Consider the following 26957-nt stretch of genomic DNA (forward strand, 5'->3'; position numbering starts at 1 on the left):
CTTAACTGCCTGTCATCTTACCAGTCAAACTCGGGAGTGGACTTCTGAAATCCACTTCCACATGTGGTCAGAGCCCCTTGCAGGCTAGAGGTTGGCAGCAGGTGGAGGGCGAGGACTCGCTGCCCCTCCTTCAACCCACATCCACCCAACACTGAGCTTACAAGATATTGTACAGCTTTAGGAGGGCCGTGAGGAGCTGGATGACGTCACTCAGGAGGAGGGGCTGCGTCAGTGGGCGGGGCCCACGAAGGGCAGTGCGGGACTAAGTCCCCGGCTCCGCCTCCGGAGCCAGGCTGTGGAGGGGCCGACCGGAAGTGCTTCCGCCGCCTCCCGCCTCCGTGCTCCCTGTCGAGTCTCCGTCGGCCGGGCGAGCGAGGTCGTGCCCCGGAAGTAAAGGGGCCATGTTGATGGGTGACCCCGAGAGAGGTACTGGGCGAGTTGCGAGTCCTGAGGAAAGGTAGCGCGTGGCCCGCGGGTGAGTGAGGGAGCGTATGAGGGCGGCCGGGGATCGCCCGCTTGAGCTCGGGCCGATCGGGGCTACCGGCTCCCACCGGGACCTCCAAGCTTCGCCCTGCCCCGCCTCAAGACCCGGTTTCTCAAGCCACGGAGCCACTCTGGCCCCTGGGTCTGTGTCCCTGTCCTCTGGGAGTTGTACCCGGATCGGAGCCCATAGTCGGTCACTTGGCAACCTTGTTCCAGCCCCTGCGTGACACTCTCCTTCCAGCCCTCCGTTGTTTTTCTGCATCTTTTGCATCGCGGAAGACCCCCAGGGCCCAAAGGAAGCTGCTCTGCAATTGAGAAAAAAAGGGGCAACGGTGGTTTGCCCAGGTTCGCTCTGGAAGTTAGCGAGGTCAGAGGCCACTGCTTCTTTCTGTCTTGGAGCCCAAAGTCCAGATCATTTTTATTTTTCGTCCTGGTACTCCCTTCACCCCTCAAACACATACAGGCTCATACAACAATTCTTTCTTCCACATAGGGTTATCGGAAGGATTCCTCCTTCCAGCATAGTTTTGAGCCTGGTGAGCACTGGGCCCTGTGCTGGCAAAGTTTGCTGAACACCCCGAAGTGCACACATGTAAGGCCCCCCTCATTCCAGCGAGTTAGGGTCTGGATTATTGTGGCGAATTACTTTTGGGAACGATGTCATCACATACCTGGTACACACATTTAATTTCAGCTCTCAGTAAGCAGAAACAGGCAGATCCCAGAGTTTGAGGCCAGCCTGGTTTACAGAGTGAGTTCTAGAACAGCCAGAGCTCTGTTTGGCTTAGGAAACCAAACTAAACAAAAGCAAAATAAAAGAACCAAAGAAAGAGGTAAAGGGATGTCTCTGTGGTTAAAAGTACTGGCTGCTCTTCCAGAGGACCTATGTGGTGGCTCACAACTGTGTGTATAACTCCAGTCTTGGGATATGATGCTGTCAGACACTGAAGGCATACAATGGTGTGTAGACAGACATGTAGGCAAATACCCATACACAACAGAAAGAAGAAAGTAATTAAAACAATAATGCCACTCAGGGAGATGCTGCTTACATGGTGGTGTAGGATGCAGAGGTAGCTATATCCTGGTCTTTAACCACTCCAGGCCATACTGTCTGGTAGAGTTCCATTACAGGTGCTTTTTAGGAGTAGTTCTCAAAATAACCTTGCATAGTAAGTATTCTCATGATGTCATCGTTATCTTCGCTTTACAACGAGGAAGCCGATGCCCACTGTACTTTATACTAAGTGCCCTGGCAGTGGGATGGCACTCAAGCCATACTTCTTGACCCTTGGTGAGCCACAAACTGAATTTCCCCAGGAGGAGCTGTTTGCAGGGAGGAATCTGATCCCAGCTTTGCCATGAATCCTTGGAAGTCTCTGACTCTGGCATTAAGAACCCCTGACCGTCTCCGTCCCCACCTCCATCCCCACTCCCCACCCCCATCCCCAGTGTCTAATAGACCCTGCTGTCATCAATTCTGACTCTCAACTCCTGTGTCTTCTGTTTAGAGTGTGACGCTTAGTCCTTGTCAGTCCCCCATGGCCCCGTGGAGCCGAGAGGCGGTGCTGCGTCTGTACCGGGCTCTGCTGCGCCAAGGCCGAGAGCTTCGCTACACTGATCGAGACTTCTACTTTGCTTCCATCCGCCGAGAATTCAGGAAAAATCAGAAACTTGAGGATCTGGAGGCTCGAGAGAAGCAGCTGGAGAAGGGCCTGGTCTTCCTCCATAGCAAACTAGGAGGCCTTATTTAGAATCCTCTCTTTTCCCCTCCTACCCTAATTCCAAGACGAGGACAAAGGTGCCTTCAGTAGATACTCCTGGCTCCCCTACTCCACCTCACAGATGCATTAGGAAGCCTCAGGTAGGTAAATCCTTGATCTTAGAGGTTTCTTTTTTCTGTGCAAGAAACTAGGAAAAGGAAGCCCTCCCTAAAACTTACTAGATAAAGTATAGGCTACACAGAAAACCTGCTCAGAAACCTACACACACACACCAATAGATGTGGGTAATAATACTGGATTACAAACCCCACCAAAACAGAATTGGCGGCCTTTTATTTCATAGACTACTTTATTAATCTGAGAACATTAGAAGAGAGTGGCTGAAGTCATTAGAGTTGAGTTCCCAGCCAGCTTGTGTGCTCAGTCATATTGTGTCACATTGTGGTTGCTGAGATCCAAGCTTATCATACTGCATACTTGGTATAGCAGTCACATTTAGTGCCTGCCTTCAAATCCTGCACTGCTAACTAGTAGCTGTGGGATATAGATAAGTCTCTAAACCTTCCCAGGACTTTATCCTTTGTGAAGTAGAAATTATAGTCCTTAACCTCTGGGTTCAGTGAGAGTTGACCCAGTGTACAGACAGCACTGAGAGTGGTACATGGCAGGTGGGACATTTACGAGCCCCGCTGGAACAAACTGACATTTTATTTCACAGACTCATGTGTTTGAGAGTATTAGAAATGAGTGGTTTTTGTATCCTTTTCATAAGAAAGTTGCCTTTTTTTTTTTTTTTTTGTGGGTGTGGGTGTATATGCCTTAGCATGCATGGGGAGGTCAGAAGACTTGTGGGAGCTCTGCTTTTCTCTATTTTGGAGATCTGGGGATTGAACTCTGGTCTTCAGGCTTATTGGCAAGTGTCTTTACCCACTGAGCCCGCTCACTGGGCCCAGCTCTATTTACTCTTGAAGACGTTGCTATCAGGAAGCTCCACTGCACTGTAAAGGCCATGTTTAATTCAGGACCCTTCAGAGGCCCCTTTAGATACCAAGGCCCTGGGGACAGAGAAGAGAGAGTCCATTAAGAACTTTAGACTAGGGCAGAAGACATGATTCAGTGGCTATGAGCACTTGCTTTTGTAGAAGATCCAGATTCAATTCCCAGCGCTCAAAAGATGGCTCATAACTGTCCATTACTCCAGTTTCAAGAGATCCCATGACCTCTTCTGACCTCCATAGGCATCAGACACATACATGGTGCATAGACAATAAGATAGAATAAATCTTTTTTTTTAAAAAAAATATTTATTATTTAATGTACACTGTAGCTATCTATCTTCAGACACACCAGAAGAGGGCATCAGTCCCACTATAGATGGTTGTGAGCCACCATGTGGTTGCTGGGAATTGAACTCAAGTCCTATGGAAGAGCATTCAGTGCTCTTAACCTCTGAGCCATCTCTCCAGCCCCTAGAATAAATCTTAAAAACAAAAAACAACCAGAGGGGTTGGGGATTTAGCTCAGTGGTAGAGCGCTTGCCTAGGAAGCGCAAGGCCCTGGGTTCGGTCCCAAGCTCCGAAAAAAAGAACCAAAAAAATAAAAAACAAACAAACAAAAAAAAAAAACAACCAGAGGGGTTGGGGATTTAGCTCAGTGGTAGAGCGCTTGTCTAGCAAGCACAAGGCCCTGGGTTTGGTCCTCAGCTCCAAAAAAAAAACCAACCAGAGAGTGAGGAAGAATTCAGTGGGCAGTAATTCAGCTATGAACAGGGCTATGCCAGGGCATGGTATAAAACGTTGTGGAGATAGGAATGCAGATGGCTCTCTCTTGGTTGGTAGGAGAGACTTGTGATAGTTACAGTTGAGGTCTGCTTCAAATGAGCAGCAGAAGCTTGCTGTAGTGCGGAGAGAATAAACAAGTGGCCAGGTAGAAACCTCACTTGTTAGCCTGGAAACACTGGTTGTGGTTAGAATGGAACAAGGACAGAGACAGAGTTGACGTTGGCCATGGATGGAAGTTATGTTGAATTTTCTGGTATAGAGCCTAGTATCTGACTGTGGGCCTATCACAACCTTTGGTTTTGAATTGGGCTAAATCTTGCCATCAAGGGAAAAATGAAAAGCTAGCTATGGTGGCACTAACCTGTAATCCCAGTACTCGGGAAGCTAAGGCCAGAGGACCACAAATTCAAAGTTAGCCTGGGACAGGTAGTAAATTTCAGATTAGCCTAGGCGGTACAGCAGAATGTCTAGGAGAGCCTGGGACAGGTAGTAAATTTGTCAGCCTAGCCTAAACAATTGCCTATGTCTGGAAGAAACAAACAAAGCAAAACAAAACCCTCAAATGCCACAGGGTTAGTTCATTCATTACAGTAGAAAATGTGTCAGGCATTACATTCAGCAGAGAATGTGCCAGAATGCTCCCATGAAGCTATAGTGTAGTGGGTAGAGGAGCTGTGTGGTGTCACAGGTTGGTTGGAAGTCCTGTGGATTGGTTCTCTCAGCAATGTAAGCTCTGGATTCAAACCCGAGCTGCACACTTTGCTGACATGTAAGTCACTCTGGGCTACTTATTGAATATGTACCTCAGTTTCTTCATCTTTACATTGAAGATAACAGCCAGGTATGGTGATGTATACCTATAATCACACCCTCGAGAGGAGGCAGGAGGATCAGGAGTTTGAGTCCGGTGTTGGCTCCATAGGTAGTTTGGGGCCAGCTTGGGTAACATGGTCAGGGAAGGACTCCTGGTTGATAACCCGTATGGAACACTCAGAATGAAGGCCCAAACAATCAGGACGAGTCACCGTTTTCTGTTTGGGTTCAGTAATTGGGCAGCTGTGTACTAGAGACCTGGGCGTAGTGTATAATCTAACAATGGGTTGAGAAGGAGGTTCAGCAAGGCCTGCCTGTCTTCTCAGCTCTATTTTGACTCCTAAGTTGTGTCTTTTTTTTTTTTTTTTCTGTCTGTCAGGTATTGGGCAGATCCCTTTCTGGAATAGAATTCTTAATAAAGACTTTTGGTCAACCAGGGAGGTTACAGAGAAGGAGAGTTAAAAACAAAGTGGTTATTTTTTGGATGGTGATGCTTGGATGGAACCTGGAGCTTGAGCATGAAAGGCAGGTGCTCTGCCACTGAAATATTCCCAGCACCTTTGTGATATTTTTTGGTTGCCTTTGAGGGAAATGGCCTTTAAGTTCTAGTTAGTTAATTTTGGGATAGGGTCTCACTGTGTAGCACTGGCTGGCCTGGAACTCACTTTGTTGACCAGGCTGACTTCAATTCATAGAGATCCACCTGCATCTGCCTTCCCAGTGCTGGGCTTAAAGACTTGCACGCCCTGCTACTTTACATGTTTTGCCTCTGAGGAGAGTTGGAAAGAAGGCTGGAAGGCGGGAGAAGGCCAGAGGCAAACTGCTTCCGAGGCCTTTTTGCGTGTTGTTTGCTGAACCAGTGCATTCGCTGTAGGTTACTTACTGCCACATGCACTCAAGCGGCACATGGTTGTGGAAACCTGGGTTTACTCAGTTACGTTCTGCTGTATTCTGTTGAGCTAGGGATCTCAAGGCTCTAATGACCTCACTAAGCAGAAACATTGGTGCTGTCCCATTCGTGTGTCTAGGGAAATAGTTTAGATAAAGCTTGCTTGCGTTGTTCACAGAGCACAGCACATTTTCCCCCAGTCTTCTTTCCTTCCTGGTCACTGTTTTTTCTCTTTCTGCTTTTTTTTTTTTTTTTTTTTAAAAGCCATTTTAGGTGGTTAAAGTGCATAGGTCAGTAGTATCATGCAACAGGTTTCCAGAACTTTTTTTTAAAAACTGGCTAATCTGAAACTACCTATTATAACACAGTGTTCCGTTGTGCTTGCCTTGAGGAGCCAAGCCTGACTGTCCTTGCCAGGGGATCTTATGTCTGCTGGAGGTTGGAGGAGTAGAATCGAGGTTGGAGCTGGAGGGACAGTAACCTCAATGAGAAAGGTTCAAAGCCCTTGCCTCCTGTGAGCTTGTACGCGTTCTTTTCTAGGACACGAGTCTGGGGTCCCACTTAGTCCATGGGTAGGGGTGAGTATTGAATTAGGTTGTTGATGTCGAGCACAGCAGAGGTTCAGTGTTGTTGAGGCTGTTTGAGATCATCCTAAAACATGCAGAGTGGCTGCACAGTTGGTTGCAGCCCTTCTCTCTGTGAATAGAAATCCTGACTTAATGATGGCGGTCCCTTGGAGGCTGGGTTTAGAGTGGATGAAGTACTTGCATGCATTGTTCCTACCAGTGCTTTTCCTCACTACAACTCTGATTTGGGCCATGAAGTAATCATAGCTGGGGGGTTAAGGGAGCACCTAGTTGAGGTCACCCAGCAAATTAGCTCAGGCCCAAGGCAAGTCCTCAGGTCTCAGGACTCCTGACTCTAAAACCCATGCTTGACTGTTTGACTGCATCCACTGTGATCTTGCCAGACATCTGCAGGGCCAAGGACTGGCAGGCTTGGTGAGGCCTCTGCTGGCTCCGACTTGGAAGGAGGCAGTGCCCTCCTCCCTGATGTCACTCTAAAGGATGGTTAGAGGGTTCTCCATCTAGTGCTTCTCCTATCTAAAGGTTTTTCATAAAATGGAGGTCATTCCTGGACTTATGAGTGTTCTGTCTTTCCTGATCAGAACTCTGCCTCTGCTGGGTGTCATGTACCCCATCTGTGGCAGTGGTGGCTGGAAGGACGGTGAATATCTGTCTTACCTGACCCCACGTGTACATGCCATGTTTAACTCTTCTTTGACTTCTCTCTGCACTTGAGGTAGGAATATATTTTAATTGACCGAATAATCTCATTACATCCCTGAACTTAAAGCTTTAATTGAAAATAAAAGGTAGAGGAGAGGAAAATGTTACCCTGTGAGCATGGTGAGGGAAAGAGTATTTTGACAGTGAGTCCTTTTTTAAAAAAAATGTGGCTGGGGTTGGGGATTTAGCTCAGTGGTAGAGCGCTTGCCTAGCAAGTGCAAGGCCCTGGGTTCGGTCCCCAGCTCCGAAAAAAAAAAAAAAAGAAAAGAAAAAAAAAATAGGACTGATAATAGACTTAATGTTTGCTGGCCCCAGGCCTGTGAAAGGTTATTCTGCTGTATACACGGGCATTTCTTTTCCTGTCATGGGAGAGGGTGCTTCCCTCTGGACCTTAGAGTATGCAGTTCTAGGTTTCGCAGGTAGCAATCTTGGCTGTGGTGGGGAGGGACATAAAGAGGGAGTTCTGTGGTTCCCCGGTGATGGCTGTGTTGTCTTCATTCTCAGGTGAGCAATGGCAGGCGCTGGTGAGCGCAAAGGCAAGAAGGATGACAATGGCATTGGAACGGCCATTGATTTTGTGCTCTCCAATGCCCGGCTGGTCCTGGGCGTGGGTGGAGCAGCCATGCTGGGCATCGCCACATTGGCAGTTAAGCGGGTAAGTGCATGCAGCCTGGTCCCAGGATGGGAAGTGGTGAGTTACCTACAAAGAGGAGCTCTCCTGAGGTAGACTGACACTGTGATTGGAGCATAATTTGCTCATCTGCAGCTTGCTTCAAGGCTTCTCCACAAAGAGACCACTGTGACGTAAATAGATGTATCCCAGCAAGTAAAACACGGCAACTGACCCAACCGCCCTGCCTTCTGTGACGGCATGGTTTAGAGTAGCAGCCACATCACTTCTGTTTCCTTCTCTTACTCTTATTTTTTTCTCTTTTCTTTTTTTCGGAGCTGGGGACCGAACCCAGGGCCTTGCGCTTGCTAGGCAAGCGCTCTACCACTGAACCAAATCCCCAACCCCTCTTACTCTTATTTTTAAAGCTTCTATCTCTGTCTGCATCCTTTGACACACCTAGAAGCTAAGCACTTAGAGCATGCTTAGCATGTAGTACCTCTGAAGGAAAGAGAATCCCCTCAGTCCATGAGTTCAGCGTCACAGTTTCAGCTGACCAGACTGGAAATACTCTGTTAGCTCAGAGGACAGCTCTGTCGAGTGGGTTCTCCTTCTACTTTTATGTGGGTTTTGGGGATTGAACTCAGACTCGCATTATTGGGGAGCAAGTGCCTTTACTTGTGGAGTCTTCCCACAGTTCCTGTTTGTTTTGACATAAGGGCTCACAATAGCCTGCCTACTCATGAAGTAGCTGTCAAATCTTTCCTTTGCCTCCTGAGTGCTGAGATTTTTAAGCATGGGCCACACTAAACCCAGCTACAGTGTGCCATTTCATGTAAGGACTTGAGACAGCTAAGGGTTTTGGTATGCGTGGAGCATCCTAGGATGAGCCCTCTGGTGATACTGAGGAGAAGCTGGTAACTCAGTGGAATAAGAAACTAGTGTTCAGCACTGAGTGTTAGGCCAACATGGTGCTGCCCAGCAGTACTCCAACCCTTCCAACATGGAATGTTCTTACGGAATAATGTTGTATAGTCAGGAAATACTGAAGCAACTTCAGTAATAGGAGGAGATGAGCAAAAACTGGAGCTGTTCTTTCAGAAGCTGTAGAGTCTGGCCAGTGAGATAGCTCACTCACAGTTTGACCCCAGGGACCCACGTAGTAGGAGGGGAGAACTTACTCCCACAGCTTGTCCTCTGACTTTCACACGTCGTTGTGTTGTAGCATTTGTAGTGCGGTGCAAATGGGTGATATTTGTTTATTTGTTTGTTTGTTTGTTTTGTTGAGGCAGGGTTTCTCTGTGGACCCCTGGTTGTCTTGGGACTCCATCTGTAGATCAGGCTGGCCTGGAACGGAGAGATTTGCTTGTCTCTGCCTCCTGAGCACTGGGATTAAAGGTGTCTGCCAACTCTATCTAGCAAAAATGGTTGATGTTGATAAAGACAAGGAGGTTTTGTCCAGGAGTGTGCTGACTGCCACGCTGTGGAAAATGAGGCAAGCATGAGACTGGACCAAACCTCCATGGTCTGTTTGGGTAGAAGACAGGCCAGGCTGCTGGATTCTCTCATACAGATGCCAGTAAGAACAAAGGCATCACCTGGGGAGAGGATACTGATGGAGCATTTGGAGAATCTCAGAAAGTACATTCCTGGTACAAAAATGATCTTCACCGGGAATTAAGAATGAGTGAGAAGGGGCTGGAGAGATGACTCAGTGGTTAGAGCACTGACTGTTCTTCCAGAGGTCCTGAGTTCAATTCCCAGCACCCATATGGTGGCTCACAACCATCTGTGATGGAATGTGATGCCCTCTTCTGGTGTGGCTGAAGACAGTGACATACATAAATCTTAAAAAAAAAAAAAAGGGCAAACCAAGTAGTTTGTCTTAAAAAGGCTACTAATATGTAATACCACTGCCTTCTTTATTACAAAACAAATGTCTGGGGCTGGAGACTTGGCTCAGTGGTTAAGAGCACTGACTGTGGGGTTGGGGATTTAGCTCAGTTTAGAGCGCTTGCCTAGGAAGCGTAAGGCCCTGAGTTCGGTCCCCAGCTCCAAAAAAAAGAAAAAAAAAAAAAAAAAGAGCACTGACTGCTTTTCCACAGGTCCTGAGTTCAATTCCCAGCAACCACATGGTGGCTCACAACCATCTGTAATGGGATCCGACGCCCTCTTCTGGTGTGTCTTAAGATGATGACAGTGTACAGTGTACTTACATAAAAGAAATAAATCTTTAAAAAACAAAACAAAACAAATGTCTGATGGCCGTTTTATGTGTATCATAATTTAATTCACACATTAGCATTCAGATCATGAATGGCTAACAGTGATTTTATTGGATAGTCCTGATTTAAGTAAAATTGACTTGTAGTAAAGTGGAAAACAAATTGGCTGGAGACGAAATTCAGTGGTAGTGTTTACCCAGCCTGCACAAGGCCCTGTGTCCCATCCCCTGTACCATCATAAACAAAGACAACAAAAAATTTCTTGAACTAAATGGGGCAAAGAGTCTTTGGAAGGAGGGGTATTGGGAATGAGGTGGAAGGAGGAGGCTGGTATATGTATGTCCTGGGTCCTCTCTGGTCTTGCAGATGTACGACCGGGCAATTAGTGCCCCTACCAGCCCCACCCGCCTAAGCCATTCAGGAAAGAGGAGCTGGGAGGAACCAAACTGGATGGGCTCTCCTCGACTATTGAACAGGGACATGAAGACAGGCCTGAGCCGGTCTCTGCAGACCCTTCCCACAGACTCTTCTGCCTTTGACACAGGTGAGAAATCTTGAGTCCTCTGGCACTGCTTCTGGACTTAGAGTGGCTGCGGCACAGAGACACTTCTCAGCAGGGAATGTCAGGCAATTTGCCCTTTGTGCCAAGTCCCTTTCCTTCCTGGGACTGGGACTTGTGGCCTGAGCAAGCTTGGGCAGAGCTCACATGCCTCTCTCTCTTGCCTTGGCAGATACATTCTGCCCACCCCGGCCCAAACCTTTGGCCAGGAGGGGCCAGGTAGACTTGAAGAAGTCACGACTCCGCATGTCCCTGCAGGAGAAACTTCTTTCTTACTACCGGAACCGTGCAGCCATCCCTGCTGGAGAGCAGGCTCGAGCCAAGCAAGCCGCGGTGGACATATGTGCTGAGCTGCGGAGCTTCCTGCGGGCCAAGCTGCCTGACATGCCACTCCGGGACATGTACTTGAGTGGCAGCCTCTATGACGATCTGCAGGTAACAGCTCTCAGGGTAACATGCTTCTCAGTGTGGGGGTTTTCAAGACAGTTGTTCCTGGGCCTCACCCAGGAAGCTTCCTGCTTACAGATCCTGCCACACAGCAGTGTTTGTTTCTCTGCTCCACCCTTTCCCTTGTTTTATGTCATACTTACACTTTAAAGATTCCTAGGGGACAGGGTGTAGCTCAGTTGCTATAGTCTAGTTGTGTTAGGCTCTGGGTTCAGTTGCCAGTGTGGCATAAAATAGGCGTGGTGACCCAGGCCTATCATGTCAACACTTAGGAGATAAGAGGGGTCAAAAGGTTAACATCAACTTCAGCTATGTAGTTTGAGGCCAACCGGATTATATGACAACTTACCTCAAAAATAGACAAAATCCAAAACCCCGAAGTAGGGTAGCTCTAAGAAACCTGCCCTCTACTGTATATTCTTGTCCTGTTTTCTGTGTATGCTAATTGAACCATTGGTTTCCATTACTGTCAGCAAATACAAAGTGGTAGGGACCTAGGTTGTAGGTAGCATATGTCCTAATCATAGTAAAGCCCTTTAAAACCTTTTAATTTTGAGGCCAGTGAGATGACTCAGCAGGTAAAGGTGCTTGCCACCAAATCTGATGATCCATGTTCAATTCCTGGGTCCCACATCGTTGGAGAGAATCGACTCTTGTAAGTTACCTCTGACCTCTACATGTCATGACACAAAAAAAAACACGCACGCACACACACACACACACACACACACACACACAAAAAAACACACACACACAAAAAAAAACAAACTATAACTCTTTCTAATTGTGCTCTGGCAGGTGGTGACAGCTGACCATATCCAACTCATTGTCCCCCTCGTGCTGGAGCAGAACCTGTGGTCGTGCATACCTGGGGAGGACACCATCATGAATATCCCTGGTTTCTTCCTGGTCCGTCGTGAGAACCCAGAGTACTTTCCTCGTGGTAGCAGTTATTGGGACCGCTGTGTTGTAGGTGGCTACCTCTCCCCAAAGACAGTGGCAGACACCTTTGAGAAGGTGGTGGCAGGCTCCATCAACTGGCCAGCCATAGGGTCCCTCTTAGACTATGTGATCCGACCAGCACCACCCCCAGAGGCCCTGACACTAGAAGTGCAGTATGAGAGGGACAAACATCTTGTCATTGACTTCCTGCCATCAGTGACCCTTGGTGACACTGTCTTGGTGGCCAGACCACACCGGTTAGCTCAGTATGACAACCTGTGGCGGCTGAGCCTTCGTCCTGCCGAGACGGCACGCTTACGGGCTTTGGACCAGGCGGACTCCGGCTGCCGGTCTCTGTGCCTCAAGATCCTCAAGGCCATATGCAAGTCCACTCCAGCTCTGGGCCACCTCACTGCCAGCCAGCTAACCAATGTCATCCTCCACTTGTCCCAGGAGGAGGCTGACTGGTCTCCAGACATGTTGGCCGACCGCTTTCTACAGGCCCTGAGGGGACTCATCAGCTACTTGGAGGCTGGAGTCTTGCCCAGTGCCCTGAACCCCAAGGTGAACCTATTTGCAGAGCTCACCCCTCACGAGATAGATGAATTGGGGTACACCCTCTACTGCTCGTTGTCCGAGCCGGAGGTGCTGCTGCAGACGTAGGCAGGTGAAGGCCCAGACTCTCTTAGAAACACTTGGCTACGTGGTTGGTGCCTCACAGGTCCCTAGGTGCCTCCTGTTTTGCTGGTAATTGTCAGGGTCACTTCATGCTGATTAGAATGACATCCCTTCTGTTTTCCCACCCATCCCTATTTTTGTAACCAAACACTGTGCTCCTTGCCGCCTTACTCTAGGCTGATTTTTTTTTTTTTTTTTTTTTTGAAACAAACAGAAGGTGTGGAGTGCTGGCCTCAGCCTTTGAGTGTTTTGTTTTTGGCCCAGATTTCTTGCTTTTCTGTCTGCTATGTTCTTTCTGTTCTGCCCCTTGGCCTTTTGTTCAATGTCTTCTCTGTCTTTCTCTTGGTCACACCTGTTTGCTCTTGTCCCCAGAGCACATTTGCCTAATGAAAACGTTGCCTGTAGTTAATGTCACAAAAGAGCAATTGCATGTTTCCAAGCTGAGCTCTGCAGCGGAATGAGACAGTATTTAGGTTTCTGGGGTGAGATTGGCAAAGAACTTCTGCCCTGGCAAATCAGTCTTTGACCCTGGTTCCAGGAAAACAAGGTCATCTCCTCTCTCTACCTTAAGCAACTCCTGTTTATCTGAGCTAAGAATTTGAACCTGGGAATGGTGCATTGACCCACCCTGCAGGCGCCCGGTACAGCGGTTTTACTGGAGGCTTATTGAGGTGCTTCTTCACGGCTATCTGAGAGCACAAGGCTAGGCTTCTGAAGCTGATTTGGAGAGCCTGTGTGTTCCCACTGTTTGTTTCTGTATGTGGGCACCAAAGTCACACAGGGAAGGCCTGGGGACTTCACAGGGCACCTCTAAGATGCTGGTTTCCCCATAATTGCTGGTGGAAGATGGCCTTGCTTTAGCTACAGAGGCCAAGAGAAGGCAGAGTGTCAACTGAAACCCAGTGACCACATTTACTTTCTTGACAGGCTTTACCTTTCTTAGGTGTTGCCTTAGTGCAAGAACATACCCAGGCCAGTACCTCTCTCCTGAAGCCTATCCTTCCTGACATGAAAGAGTGTTTGCTGAGCACTATAGGTACCCTGCAGTGCAGAGGGCACATGAACACGCCAGCCCCGGTCCCTCACTTGGCTCCTCGGGAGAGTGGTGCTACCTAGGAAGAGAGTACATAGATAAGACACAGAAAAGAGTTGGGGCTTCCCAACTCTTGCCATAAGATTGCCACTTATGACCATGTAATCATATCCTATGGGTGGGGGAAGGGAGACTTTTAGTATGTCACGTCATGTGTCCTTTTTCTTCCGTTCACGACAAGAGGCTGACAGTAACTCTGGTTCTGATTGCCCATCTAGTATTTTGTTCTCCCATCAGGTCTTCTTTATCTGTTCTTACTACCTCTCCATCAGTGTGATTCTGGTGATGCACTCTCTGGCCGTGTTGGCCCTTCCTAATGAGGGTGACACAAAATGACTATAAATAGCACTGACCCTGCAGCAATCCATTTGAGTTAGGGCAGAGACACATCCCTCTCCCCATAGGTTAGGAGGTTGGGCCAAGCTATATTTAGCCTTTCTTCCTCTTTTCCCACATGTGTGTAAAGATTTCTTCAGGAGTTTCTCTTTGATTTGTGTATGATAGTATGAGAAACTTGAAAAAGATAAAGCCAGAACCTTAACTGAAACATGCCCTCCTGGTAGTTAATAAAAATGAAATAGGAGCTGAAAGCATCTATTGCTAAGCTGAACTGAGTAGGCAGGGAAGGGCTGACATGGACCATCCAAGGTTCTAGGTGGCCTGTTGGAGGGAGAGTTGATAGAGTCTGCAAAACAGTTAGATAGGATTTAGATTTCCTGTCATAAGTATTAGGGTGACTCCTAAGCTGTCGTCTCTGAACTGATTCCGTTCTGGATGCCAGAACGAATTACAAATGATCCCCAAAACTTGAAGATGCTCAAGATTCCAGAAGTCCTAAATCACAGCCATATGTTACTGAATTTAGGGAAAGCAATGAATTTATTGTTTGCCATTGTGAATTTAGGAAAAGCAATGAGTTTATTTCCTGTCTTTATGAACAGCTTTGACTTTCGACTGTGCTTTGTAAAACCAAAATCATGACTTGGTCATCTTATAAGCAAGAACCTCTTAGAAATCCTCAGAACAAGGAAACGTGGGACCTGCTCTGTCCTGGTGGTTTGTGGATTAGCTGGTGCGCCTTCTTTGCTGTCATTCATTGTCATAAATATGGGAGGCAGCTACATAATCTGGGATGCTTGGCTGGAAGAAAAGATACCCTGCCCTGCTTCCCTCTAACACTTTGTTGAAAGACCCAGTCGGCCGTGCCACCACTCTGCCTTTCTCTCCAATTACTCCCACTTTGCCTGGAGGAAATGCCACTGTTAGGCCCTACTTCTATCTGGGAGGTATTTACTGCTCATTACCCCGGTAACCACGTAAATCCAGGTTTATTTTGCTTCTTCTCTGTTGCTCTTTCCCAAAAACAGAATTGAGGATAGCAGTATTTTTCTTTGTATTAACAGTTGAGACTTAAGAATAAAGATAGAAAAACTGTCGAGTGGCCCAGCATCTGGAGTTGACCCTGGCTGACTTTGCTCCACTGTAATCCACTGAAGGGCCCGAATGGCTAAGATGAATCAGCTTTAGGCTGGGGGTCCTGAGAGCAGGATGCACCGTGTGTTCAGAGCCTTCTACCAAGGTACACTTCCTTGGGATTTTGACTTGATAAAACCAAGAACATCTGCTACAACTGTAGATTTTTTAGTATAAAGCTCAAGGCCGAGGTAAATGATGAGGCACTTGGGAACAGAGTTGACCCTCGTACCAGGCTGGGCGGTTGTAAGCCTCTCAGACTAAGTGTCCAGAATACCAGCATGTAGAGTTCTATATTTAACTGCAGGTGGGAGTGAGGTGGGTGTCAACTTTTATTTTGATCACCTTGTAGTCTTTAAACCCTTGGTCTCAGGCCAGGTCCACAACTTGCCTTCCAGTCACTTGCCTGCCCTTCTCTGGTGGTCATTGTGTTAAGCTGGTAGAATGGAATCAGTCACTAATCTTTGTGTCCTATCTTGACTGGGCCCATATAGGAGCAGCTTAGCTCTAAGGCCCAGAGAACTTTTATTCCTTTTTGCTCCTTGAAGGAGAGGAATTGAACTGGTGAAAACAGCGTCTTCTGCAGCATGGGAAGAAGAAAATAAAAATCTCCTTTCCAACAACTCTGACTTGTGTATGTAGTATCAGGTATTTTCTTACATGGTGCTAGGATTAGGATGGGGGAAAAGAAGCCACCAGACATTCTCCTGTGATCTCTATAATGTCAAATCAGGGTCAATGGTTTTAAACCTCTGTATGACCAACCTGTATGGTCAGGAGCCTTTGGTTAAAGCTGAGAAAAAAACATTTCCTTGACTGTTTGGTTAAGCAAACTTTATTTAGACTGGCCAGCCAAGCAGCCCCTCACTGGTGTTGGAGGTCCCGTTTATGGGAAAACATTAGGGTTGATAGAAAACAGCTGTTGGGATAATTGGCTGTTAGCACCTGAACAGAAGAGTGGGGGACTCAAGACTGCCTGTGGGGTAGATGCATGTGATAGGAAACAGCTGTCAGGATAATTAGCTGTTAGAAAGGCGGCCATAAAAAGAAGTGCAAGCTTGTGCCATGTGGAAGGTTTCTGGGGAGACACAGTTTTGTATAGCAAGAGGCAGTCATGTATCACAGGTTCAGGAGTTTAGCAAATACATCACGGGGTTACAAATTCAGCATAAGTTAAAAAACATTTGTAGGATACATTACACTTAGGGGGAAACATGTAAGGGATGTCTACATACCAATATAACTGTGGCTCCTGTTTCTGTTTCCAGAGCAAAGGGAGGACATAGTTATCCTTTGCATGGAAAGACTAGGAAACTTCTGTTTGTGTGCACATGTACTCGTGACTTCTTTGGCGATAGAAACATCTCATTATGTAGGCCTTGTACGTTATTTATTTAGTTGCTTTAGTCTCAGTAAATAATAATGAAAGGTCCTCTGAGGAAGGAGGATGAATCATGGAGTTAGGGAGAGAGGGACTTGGGAATTAGGTTTGAATTAATAGTAATCAATAACCATGTAATCAAGGATGACCTTGAACCATGGTACCCGAGTGCTAGGATTGTGTGTACTGGAGTACATGGCTTGCAAATAATTACTGAGCAGTAAGGGGCAGGCACTGTGCCAGTTGAGTGGTATTTGTATGAGTCACTTAAACAGACGTGGAAACTCAAAAGATTGCAGGCTGGAGTTGGGAAGAGGGCCTCTCAGCACTTCCAAAACAGCATCCTTTATGGTGAGTTGTCCTTGACCAGTACTTGGGGCTTCCAACCACTTAAGCAGCTGCTCACTCACCAGGATGACTTCTTGGTAAGGCTGTACCAGGAAGTTAAGACTTGGGAGTTAATCAGAACTACTCTAGGGCTTGAGATCCAACTGAATAAAACCCAATCTTAAGGGAACTGACCCTATACAAACCAGCAGTGATGGGCATATTTTAGAGTAGGTTAGATCTAAGGTTAGGTATATTTTCCCAGTACAGGATTCAGAGGAAAGATGCAGAGCTGGAGGAACCGGAGTATCTCCCAATAAGGCCCCAACATGAACGCCCTGTCTCAAAGTGCGGTCCCTGGACTGACAGGATTGGACCAGGTAACTCCAGAGGACCTTTCTATATGCCTAAAGCTCTGCCCATTTGGCTCTGAGAACAACAAATACAGGGAAAAAGGGCTTTCAGCTCAAGTGTCACTCCTGGAAAGCTGTTTGCTCCGTGCTGGACCAAAGCTGCCCGGGAGCGATGCCGGAGAGAGCAACTACATTGGGGTGACCTCTGATGAGTCGGTAGCTGTAAGAGTCTGGTACCCGGAACCTCTGGTGGCTCTTCCCGACACTAGTGCTCCTAGGGCGCCCAGGTTCAGAGCCAATAGAAACTTAAGGTTTAGATGACTCGTCACGCCTGGGCCAATCAGCTCGACGCGCGCTCCTACGGCGTCTCGCGTGATAACCAGGCAGCTTTGGCTTTGACCGTCATAGCTTTGGTTAGGTGTGTCTCCACGCCCTGTAAGACACCGGAAGTTCCGTAAGGAGCGATCCCTCCGCACTCCGGAACGTGACTTCGGTTGGTCGGAAACCTATAAAGTAGTGCACTTTTCTTCCTTCATGGGGCCTTCAGGATAATCTGTAACGCCCTAGTTACTCCCCGAGCACAGCGGAGAAGGGTTTGGACTGGCCAGGGCGTCAATGGGATACGGTTAGGTGGAGCGGCGGTAGGATCACGTGACCACGGTGGGAGGATACGGGGTGTACTGCGTCCCTCACCGAGTCTATAAAAGGCGGGTTTAGGGCGTGTCGCCGCCATTTCTACTTGCTCTGTGGTAGATGTCTCTCAGTACGCTGTTCCTTTCCTCTTCCCCTCCCGCAGGGCTTGCGGCCACCATGGCGTATTAGAGGCAGCAGTGCCTGCGGCAGCGTTGGCCTTTGCAGCGGCGGCAGCAGCACCAGGCTCTGCAGCGGCAACCCCCACCGGCTTAAGCCATGGCGTGAGTATTGGGCCGACCGCGCGGGGCGTGTGCTTTGCTGTGCTTGGGTGCGGCCTGGGCGCGTTGACCAGCATACGCGGCTTTACAAGCGGCCAGACGCGTCGGCCTTGTTTGGGTGGCCCCGCAACGCCGGCGCACACGGGGAGGGTTGGGCTGGCGGCGTGGAGGGAGTAGTGCCTAAAACCCTGCTACTTCCTCTTCGTCCTCTCTTAGCTTAGTCGTCTCGCGCCCCCCGGGTTCCCGGTGTCATTCTGCGAACGTGGCGAGGCCAAGATGGCGGTGGGGCGGGGCGCGACGGCCTTGGCCGTATTAGGACTCGAGGACAAGCTGCTTCCTCTGGGTGGCCGGTGAAGCAAAGCTAAGCCTCCATCTTGTGCAACCCGAGCTGGCGGCTGGGGAAGCTTACAACAATGGCCTTGAGCCCACGTGCTCTCCATTTAGAAGCTTTTGGGATTTTGTCATCCAGCATCCTAGATAGAAAGATGATTGAACTTGCTTTTGGATCCTTATGCAGGCTCTTCACGAAACCCAGCAGCAGCGTTGCTGTAACGGACAAAGATACCTTCGAGTTAAGCACATTCCTCGATACCAGCAAATCCCTACAACATGACCGAGATGAGCTTCCTGAACAGCGAAGTGTTGGCGGGGGACTTAATGTCCCCCTTCGACCAGTCGGGTTTGGGGGCTGAAGAAAGCCTAGGTCTCTTAGATGACTATCTGGAGGTGGCCAAGCACTTCAAACCTCATGGGTTCTCCAGCGACAAGGCGGGCTCCTCAGAATGGCTGGCTATGGATGGGTTGGTCAGTGCCTCAGACACCGGCAAGGGTGAGTAGGAGAACACCTGCACCAGTGTGCTCTTTTCATGTGGGTTTGGTGTTCTAAAGGTTTTCTGCCTCTAGTATGAACCGTTCTCTCCTGAAATTTTTTTCCCCAGAGGATGCCTTTTCCGGGACAGATTGGATGTTGGAGAAAATGGACCTGAAAGAGTTTGACTTCGATGCTCTGTTTCGAATGGATGACCTGGAAACCATGCCAGATGAGCTTTTGGCCACGTTGGATGACACATGTGATCTTTTTGCCCCTCTAGTCCAAGAGACTAATAAGGAGCCCCCTCAGACAGTGAACCCAATTGGCCATCTCCCAGAAAGTGTAATAAAAGTCGACCAGGCTGCCCCCTTTACATTCTTGCAGCCTCTTCCCTGTTCCCCAGGGTTTCTGTCTTCCACTCCAGATCATTCCTTTAGTTTAGAGCTGGGAAGTGAGGTTGATATCTCTGAAGGAGATAGGAAGCCTGACTCTGCTGCTTATATTACTCTAACCCCTCAGTGTGTAAAGGAGGAAGACACTCCCTCTGATAGTGACAGTGGCATCTGTATGAGCCCTGAGTCCTACCTGGGCTCTCCCCAACACAGCCCTTCCACCTCCAGGGCCCCACCAGACAGTCTGCCTTCTCCAGGTGTTCCTCGTGGTTCTCCTCGACCCAAACCTTATGACCCACCTGGAGTTAGTGTGACAGCTAAAGTGAAGACTGAAAAGTTGGATAAGAAGCTGAAAAAGATGGAGCAAAACAAGACAGCAGCTACTAGGTACCGCCAGAAGAAGAGGGCTGAGCAGGAAGCCCTCACTGGCGAGTGTAAAGAGCTAGAGAAGAAGAACGAGGCTCTGAAAGAGAAGGCAGATTCTCTCGCCAAAGAGATTCAGTATCTAAAAGACCTGATAGAAGAAGTCCGTAAGGCAAGGGGGAAGAAGAGAGTTCCTTAATAGGGTAGTCAGGTGCTTTGTGCTTGTACATAGTCTTGTGATGCTGTGTTTGCTGTAATAAATTATTTTGTAGTGAAAGTAGCCATGGAAGTTTTCTGTGTCATTCTTTCTAATAGACTGCACAAGATCTGGGTTGAATAAGCTGCCTGGATGAGTTGAGCTGTTCAGGTAGTGAGACAGGTAAAGACTAGCTGGAGGGAGGGGGCTCTGGGTTAGTGAGGCCAGCCCAGAATTGCACCTGTTCATACTGGCCTTGTGCCAGATACCTGCTGTGTAAGTACCTAGATAAGGTACAGTCCTTGAACACAGGATTAGGTTTCTCTTAGGCTTAAGGGATACAGCTGCTATTTCCTGTGACAGGTGGCAAGCCCCACTCCAATCCTTCAGTTTGTTACTACAGATCCTTCAGTTTGTTACTACAGATGGTAGGTAAAAAAGTCTACCATCACCCTCAACATTATTGCATTTGACCCAGGGGCAGCTTAATCCAGCCCAAAGATATGGTGGGGGAAGGAAGGTCCTGAGTGACAGCGGGGCAGAAACAGGTGGAGGCCCTTGGAGACAATGACTAACTCTCACTTGGCAGATGTTCTTTGTGCGTGAGAACTACAGCTGTTCCACTTCTATGTAATGTCACATGTCCACCCTGACATGTCCACCCTGGCAATGCTCTAAACAGGGTTTCCCATAGCCCAGGTTGACCTTGATATGTGGCCAGGGATGACCTTGAACCTTCCAAGTGCTACCACACCTGATCTGTTAGGTGCACCCTGAGGTAAAAGAGACCCAAAGAGTCAGCTAAGATCTAGCCACCCTGATCATGGTGACTTACAGCCCTTACCAGGTATTGACAAAAGACTGGAAGTACTGTTTAGCCAGCTCAGACTGGAGCTGTTCTGGGTGCCCATTAGTTGGCAGAGAATGGCCTTCAGTTTTCCTACCACTGGTGACTGCTCAGCATGCACTATGAACTATCAGGGATGCAAACTGAACACAAGATGAACAGCTCAGCTTTTGTGAAACTTTCCTTCTAAGACAGAGGTCCAACAAAGATGGAATGTAAAACGGCTGGCAGGCTGGGTGGAGGACCTGATCTAGGAGTATGCTGGGGGCAGGGAACAAGGTGGGGCCCGGGTGTGGGTAGGATGATACAGCAGCAGCCCCACTTCTGCAGCAGGCCTTTTGGCTCACCCTTGTTGGCCAGTGAGGTGGATGTAGAAGACCCAAGTAAGGAGTCTTCTACTGCAATGAGACCCATGCTGAGCACCTACTCAGGCAGTCGACAGGATGGACTGGGGATCTTGGCCACGGTGGATGGCAGGTAAATGCTAAAACCAGTATCTAGAAATAGACCAGCTCAGGTTGGGGGAATTGCAGACTGCTGGCCTTTAAGAAGGGGATTGTGTATAGAGGGTGAATACCAGCTCATCTATTTAGAACCTGAACAGTTCACCTTGACCTAAGCTCTCCCTACCCCACAAGCAAGACCACTCTAGGCAAGGCTGGTGTCCTGGTGGCTGACCTGAGTCTCCAAGACCACCAGTAGCAGTCCTGCTCCACTCTATGCAGCTCTCTAGACTCACAGAGGACAGGCAGTTGTGGATGGTCCAGTCTATAGCAGAAACCACAGGAAGCATGGGGTGGGCAGCTGCTCTCCAAGTCCAGATCATCAAATTTTTAAACTGGCCTAAATGTTTGATCTTTGCATCTATTTGGGACCTTAGTTGGGGTAGGCTTTCCTTTGCTAGACCCCCATTGAGCTGAATACAACAGGTGTTCTTATATCAGGCCACTGGTTGGCAAGGCTTGGGATAATGGTTTGCACTCCATCTTCCTTCTCAGCAGCCAAGAGGAGGCCTTATACAAGGGAAGGTACAGGATCTCTGCTTGCATCCTCTAGGTGACCATGTGGCCAAAGGTGTGTATGCTCTCGAGAAGGGGGCCTTAGAGAATAAGCATTGAGCAGTTTGGTAAGCATCTTATTTGAGGAGGAGGATATAAGTCTCCAAGGCCACTTGAATCTGCAGCTCTGAAGGTCAGCAAAACCCAGCAAGCAGGCAGAAGGGGTGGAGGATTTATAGACCAGCACCCATGTCTCTTTGAACAACCCACGTCAGAGGACGGCCCATTGCCACGGAGGGCCCAGTGGTCCCATCACTAGCCCATATTAAAGCACACTCCCTCCCTCCTGAGTTCTTGCTTGCTGTGACCTTCTGGAAGGGTGGACGGTCATGCCTCCCAACAGGCAGAGGTCCTTGGAGGCAGAATCCATGCTAATTCCACTCTGCTGTAGGTAGTTATGTGTCCCCATTTGAGATCTAATGCTGTTTAAAGGCAAAGAATTACCTGGAGCAGGGACAGTGAACCCTGTTCTTACTGAGGACAAACCCCACTGGACCAAGAATGGAGGAGGCAGGCTCAGGGGAGAAGGCAGGTGTGTGTGTGAATTCTCCTTAGGAATGCACCCGTCTGCACTGACGCGTCTCCTGGTCCCTGTGACAGGCGTGTGCTGCTTGTCCCCAGAGTGCTCATTCCACATAATCTTTCCTTTGCCACCTGTGTTTGGCACTGTGTTGCTGGAAAGAGTCCAGTTTGCCCTCTGAGGGGGCGCAACCACAGTTTTCCCTGCTGTTCTTGGTTGAGGTACAGACTTAATGTAAACCTGCTTGCTGAGGACTCCTAAAACCATGGCCTACGTCCCATACCAAATGGCATAAGACTTTGCTCTCTCTACTGGTGCCACGCAGACCAGCAGGGTCCTTTCTGTCACTCCCTGGGCAACTCTAGCAGCTGTAGCGACCATACCCAGAGAGGAGGCCCTAGGTGGTAGAAGGAAGGCATTTATGCTGGGCTGAGCCTGGGGACTTTGACAGAGATAACCTAGATCCACACTGAGATGGGAGACTCACTGTAAGTCGTATCAGCGCACACACGCGCACACGCATATAAACACAAACTTGAACCCACATTTGCACAAACTTAAATCCACATTTATTCGAACCTAACAGCCGAATTACAGCTCCTTGAGGTGTGGTCTGAGCAGGCCAAGTTCCTTGCCCTGTTTCACAGCAAACAGCCCTGGGACCTGATCCTCGTGAGAGCTGATAGGGCAGAATATTTTCTGGCAGGGTGCTGAGGGCTCTGCCCAAACCAGAAGTCCACTTCAGTCTGAGGGAAAATTTGCTGGAGGCCTTGTGGCTCTGTTCCAGTGTCCCTCAGATAGACGCATATGGCTTCCTGAGCCAGGCTAGATTTGCACTGCCACCTGCTGGTCGCCCACGGCACAGCACTGCAGGGACACAGGACAGCAGAGATATGGCAGTCAAAGGAGATTAGTGCCTTTTGTCCCCACCATTCATTCCCGCAGGAAGTCTAGCTGCCAAAATATTCCCTCTGGAACTTCTCGAAGTCTTCGTCAGTGAATACAGTGCCCTCAGCCTTCTTCTTCTTGTTCTTGTTCTTCACCTTGGCCACTAGCCGATCACATGCTTTTCGGCCTTGGTTCTGCTGCAGAATCTGAAAGGGTTCAGCGTGAGGTCACAGAATCTCCATTTTTGGAAGCACAGATGGAAACCCTTGAGATCACAGGGATTTAAGGCTCAGGGCAGGGCTGGGCTAACTCCACACTATATTCAGGGCTGAGAATCACAAGGACTCTGAAGAACAGCCTCAGTTGTCACCCCAGGACCCTATAGCTTGTACCCTAGACAAACCTGCTGGGTCACAGACTCGGGCACGGTGCTTCTCATGCTGGTCATAAACTTCAGGTTTGCTCTGAGGTGGTCTTGACACTGCCGTTTCTGGTACTCAGCTGTGGGTAGCAGGCAGGGCATGTCATTTCAGACTCACTGTACTGTAGAAGCCTCTGGGTCCCTTACCCTGCTGAAAGCCTCACTGTCCTTTCCAAGGAAGGGAATATTTCAACAGCCTGGCCTCTTTTTAACCAAATCTACATTTCCCATAGGTCCTGTCTGCTGCAAATCCACAGACCCTATTGGATAGCTTCAGTTGGTCATGGGACTGTGTCTTAAGCCAGCCATGCTGGTATGTACCTGTGATGCCAGTACTGGAGAGGCTGAGACAGGAAAACTGCTCCTAGATGTGTAGCTAGATCAGAAAGGGTTATGTTTAAAACAGCATGATAAAAATCTATCACCACCAACAAATAACACAAGGTCTACCCTGAGCATTGCCGTGCATCAGGCACGCAGGACGCATAGGCTCCCAGTTTTCATTTCTACAGGAAAAGAACTGAGAAGCACGGTAACAAGCATTTTAGAGAGTATCCTTTTTTTTCTTAGGGTTTGGGGGCAGACTCACTCTGTAGATCAGGCAGGCCTCTGCCACCTCAGTGCTGGGATTAAAGGAGTGCACCACCATCACTGTGCCTGGTTACTGTTCTGCCATTCCTGCCTACCCACTATATACTAGGCTGTGCACTGGTCACCCACTGGGACCACAGAAAATCCAGGGTCGGGGGTGGGAGGTTAGTCCTGTGTCTTGAGGAGCTTCTACCTCAGGACAGAGGTAAAGGGAACCCCAATAACCGGGCAGGAAGGCACTTTGACATGGGAACTGGTGCAAACCACTTGTGTCACACATGCCTCCTCGCTCCACCTCTGCTCACCATGTTTCCTCTTGAACTTCAAACCTTTTAAGAAGGACTCACATGGGTGTGGTGGTGCATGCCTATCATCCTAGCACTTAGGAAGCTGAAACAGGAAGACATTTAAGTTCATGGTTAGCCTGTGCTGCACAGTGAGGTCCAGGCCAGCCTGAGGCACAGGGCGAGATCTTGTCAAAACTAAGTCAAAACAACAACACCACCCCCCAAACTGGGAGAAACAAAACAATGAAACCCAAACACCTCAGCTCCCTTTATAGAGCCCATGGAGTCAAAGAAGAAAGCAGTATAACCATCCTGTGTCCCTTCTCAAGTCTTACTAACTGAGCCACATCCCCTAAGATGCTCTATTTGAAACAAGCCATCTGCTTTGCAGACAGTTCACCAGTAAAGCACATCAACTCACTTCTCTGCTATCCCTACTGTGATGGAAGGCACTGTCACCTGAGCAGAGCACATTAAGAACGACAGCACAGGGACACAGTGCACTTCCACTTGCACCACCTGGGCAGGCGCCTGTTTCTATAACTGCTCACCTCACAGGGCTGCTGTGAGGGTCAAATGAGTTAACACTTTGACGGCGCTCAGGCTAACTGTTGGCTGAATGCTTCATTTATATACACACTCATTCATGCTTAAGTATATGTATGTGCACCCCAAGTGAGGGTCTGTGGAGTCAGAAAAGGGTATCTAATCCCCGGACCTGAAGTTACAGGGAACTGTGAGCAGCCAGCCATGTAGGTTTCGGGAGCTCCAGATCCTCTGCAAGAGCAGCAAGTGCTCTTAACCATTGGGCCAGCCCTCTATCCCTGACTGATACTCCATCTTGACTCTTGCTCATGACTTATTACCCATTAGCCTTCTTTCTTCCAAATTCTCATGCCTTTCTGGGTAAAGCAACCCTCCTTTTTACCTGGCAGCTCTTACACTCTCTCAGGTGCTCAGCCTTAACGTTGCTTCCAATTTGGCTTGTTAGTTTGATTCTCCCTCGGTGCACTCTAGAGTCTTTTATCTCACAAGCCTCACGCACTTGGCAAAAACCTGCAAGCTTTGAGACTTTTTCTGATGCTTCTCTCCCCGCTAAGGTTAGAGCTCACTAGGGCTGGATCTTGCGTTTCATTTGCTCCCACGATCAGGTCTTGCCCTGAACTCATCAGGTAGTCAGGAAAGTAACAGCACTTCTGATTCTCCTGCTTCCACCTCCCAAGGGCGGGGATTACAGGGAATGCCACCACTACCAGGTTTTCCCCTCTTTCCCTCATCCTGTTGACGGCTACATAGCAGATAACAGCAAAGAAACACAGCTAAGAGCCCAGACATGGGAATTAGATTCCCTGGGCTCGAAACCTGTCGCCCACCATTTTAACACTTTTTATCTTTTCCTTGTTGAATCTCGGGTAACTTCTGGAACCCCAACTCGAAGGCGCTGCCCCAAATCCTGCGAAGCACTCGCAGTCTTCTTTCCCAGCTCACCTAATGCGGACTTAGGTACTTTTCCCTTCGCTGAGTTCCGTAGTTTCACGGCCTTGTTGGCCTTGGCTCTCGCCCTCCGGGTCTGCTTCACCGGAGTCCCGCTCGCCTTGGCCTGGCCGGGTACGGCACGAGGAGCTGTAGGGAAAGGCAGCGAAGGACCGAGTTGGAGGACGCGCTTTCCCTTTCCACCCGCCCAGTCGGCCCTCCTGCACAGCGCGACCACGCAGGATAAGCCCTCCTTACCCTCGGACGCCTCCAGAAGCTCTAAGCCGCGCCGTAACAACGCCGCCGACATGCTGCCGAGCCCCGCCCACACGCTGCGAGTTACTTCCGCCCTGGCGGTGTTCGCTCCTCGGCGGAAACTGGAGCCGGAACCCAGGGTTCCGCAGCGAGCGGAAGTGCCACCTTAGAACGCAGGCTCAATGGTTTTCTTCTAGTCCTAGAGGAGCCGGGAACTGGGAGCGTGTCCGAGGCGCAGAAGCCACAGTTGTTCAATTTCTCAGCAACAGGTCTCTTGTGACCCAGGCTGTGTGGACAGACTCGACTTCTAGCCTCATTGGTCAGTTCTGTCCAGGGGCTAAGTGTTGAATAGTCTGAGTTCCTGCAAAAGAAGTGGTTCTTTTTATTTTCTTTTTAGACAAGGACACATATAGCCCAGACTGTCTTTGAACTCGATTGTAGCTGAGAATGACTTTGAACTCCTGATCCTTCTCTCTGTGCCTCCCAAGGGCTGGAATTATAGACCTAAATCACTCTGCCAGGCTTAGACAGTTTTTCATGAACTTCAATGCAGTACACCGGTCCTGCGCACTGTGAGAATCTGTATGAGAATCATTAAAGACATTTGCCAAGGAGGTTAGGTGTCGAACTTTGTAATCTTACTACTTGGGAGACTGAACAGAGAGTATTGCTGTGAGTTTCACGCCAACTTGGGCTACATAGCAAGACGCTGTTTCAAACAAACAAACAAACAAACAAACAAACAAACAAATTCAAACCAAACCAAAAATCAAACCAAAAGAAAAACCTAAACAAACAAACAAACAAACAAAAAACCCCAGAAAAACAAAAATCCCCCAAAACAAAACAAAGAAATAGAGACATTTGCAAACATGTG

At 48.7% G+C, this 26957-nt stretch overlaps 3 protein-coding genes across 5 annotated transcripts; 2 read left to right on the forward strand and 1 right to left on the reverse strand.

The window, feature by feature from the left end:
- The first annotated feature begins 327 nt into the window (after positions 1–327).
- Positions 328–15629, forward strand: Mief1 (mitochondrial elongation factor 1). Of its 3 annotated transcripts, XM_032918067.1 has the most exons (7): positions 328–475; positions 725–850; positions 1995–2347; positions 7484–7634; positions 10181–10358; positions 10546–10808; positions 11619–15629. In XM_032918067.1, the coding sequence occupies exons 4-7, from the start codon at positions 7491–7493 to the stop codon at positions 12423–12425; spliced, it is 1392 nt and encodes a 463-aa protein (XP_032773958.1). In that variant the 5' UTR covers positions 328–475; positions 725–850; positions 1995–2347; positions 7484–7490; the 3' UTR covers positions 12426–15629. The 3 variants fall into 3 exon arrangements, with proteins under 3 accessions (XP_032773958.1, XP_032773951.1, XP_032773964.1); XM_032918060.1 differs by lacking the exon at positions 725–850; XM_032918073.1 differs by lacking the exon at positions 725–850 and having other exon boundaries at positions 328–457.
- A 2157-nt stretch (positions 15630–17786) lies between these two features.
- Positions 17787–19824, forward strand: Atf4 (activating transcription factor 4). The gene is made up of 3 exons (XM_032918082.1): positions 17787–17981; positions 18496–18807; positions 18917–19824. The coding sequence occupies exons 2-3, from the start codon at positions 18588–18590 to the stop codon at positions 19741–19743; spliced, it is 1047 nt and encodes a 348-aa protein (XP_032773973.1). The 5' UTR covers positions 17787–17981; positions 18496–18587; the 3' UTR covers positions 19744–19824.
- A 3008-nt stretch (positions 19825–22832) lies between these two features.
- Rps19bp1 (ribosomal protein S19 binding protein 1) lies at positions 22833–26168 on the reverse strand. Its single transcript, XM_032918094.1, has 4 exons — positions 26084–26168; positions 25841–25975; positions 23457–23554; positions 22833–23259 (listed from the first exon to the last, which is right to left on the reverse strand). Exons 1-4 carry the CDS (start codon positions 26133–26135, stop codon positions 23116–23118), a joined length of 429 nt encoding a protein of 142 aa, XP_032773985.1. The 5' UTR covers positions 26136–26168; the 3' UTR covers positions 22833–23115.
- Between the last annotated feature and the right edge of the window lie 789 nt (positions 26169–26957).

This window comes from Rattus rattus, chromosome 1 (genome assembly GCF_011064425.1).
Source record: "Rattus rattus isolate New Zealand chromosome 1, Rrattus_CSIRO_v1, whole genome shotgun sequence".
Classification (NCBI taxonomy): domain Eukaryota; kingdom Metazoa; phylum Chordata; class Mammalia; order Rodentia; family Muridae; genus Rattus; species Rattus rattus.

Excerpts from the sequence above, each read along its gene's own strand:
- Mief1 (XM_032918067.1), top strand. The coding sequence starts at position 7,491 with ATGGCAGGCGCTGGTGAGCGCAAAGGCAAGAAGGATGACAATGGCATT. Across the intron at positions 7,635-10,180 it reads CCACATTGGCAGTTAAGCGG|ATGTACGACCGGGCAATTAG; the intron begins GTAAGTGCATGC and ends CTGGTCTTGCAG. Across the intron at positions 10,359-10,545 it reads CTCTTCTGCCTTTGACACAG|ATACATTCTGCCCACCCCGG; the intron begins GTGAGAAATCTT and ends TTGCCTTGGCAG.
- Rps19bp1 (XM_032918094.1), bottom strand. The coding sequence starts at position 26,135 with ATGTCGGCGGCGTTGTTACGGCGCGGCTTAGAGCTTCTGGAGGCGTCC. Across the intron at positions 25,976-26,083 it reads GCTTCTGGAGGCGTCCGAGG|CTCCTCGTGCCGTACCCGGC; the intron begins GTAAGGAGGGCT and ends CTTTCCCTACAG. Across the intron at positions 23,555-25,840 it reads AGTACCTAAGTCCGCATTAG|CTGAGTACCAGAAACGGCAG; the intron begins GTGAGCTGGGAA and ends TGCTACCCACAG.
- Atf4 (XM_032918082.1), top strand. The coding sequence starts at position 18,588 with ATGACCGAGATGAGCTTCCTGAACAGCGAAGTGTTGGCGGGGGACTTA. Across the intron at positions 18,808-18,916 it reads TGCCTCAGACACCGGCAAGG|AGGATGCCTTTTCCGGGACA; the intron begins GTGAGTAGGAGA and ends TTTTTTCCCCAG.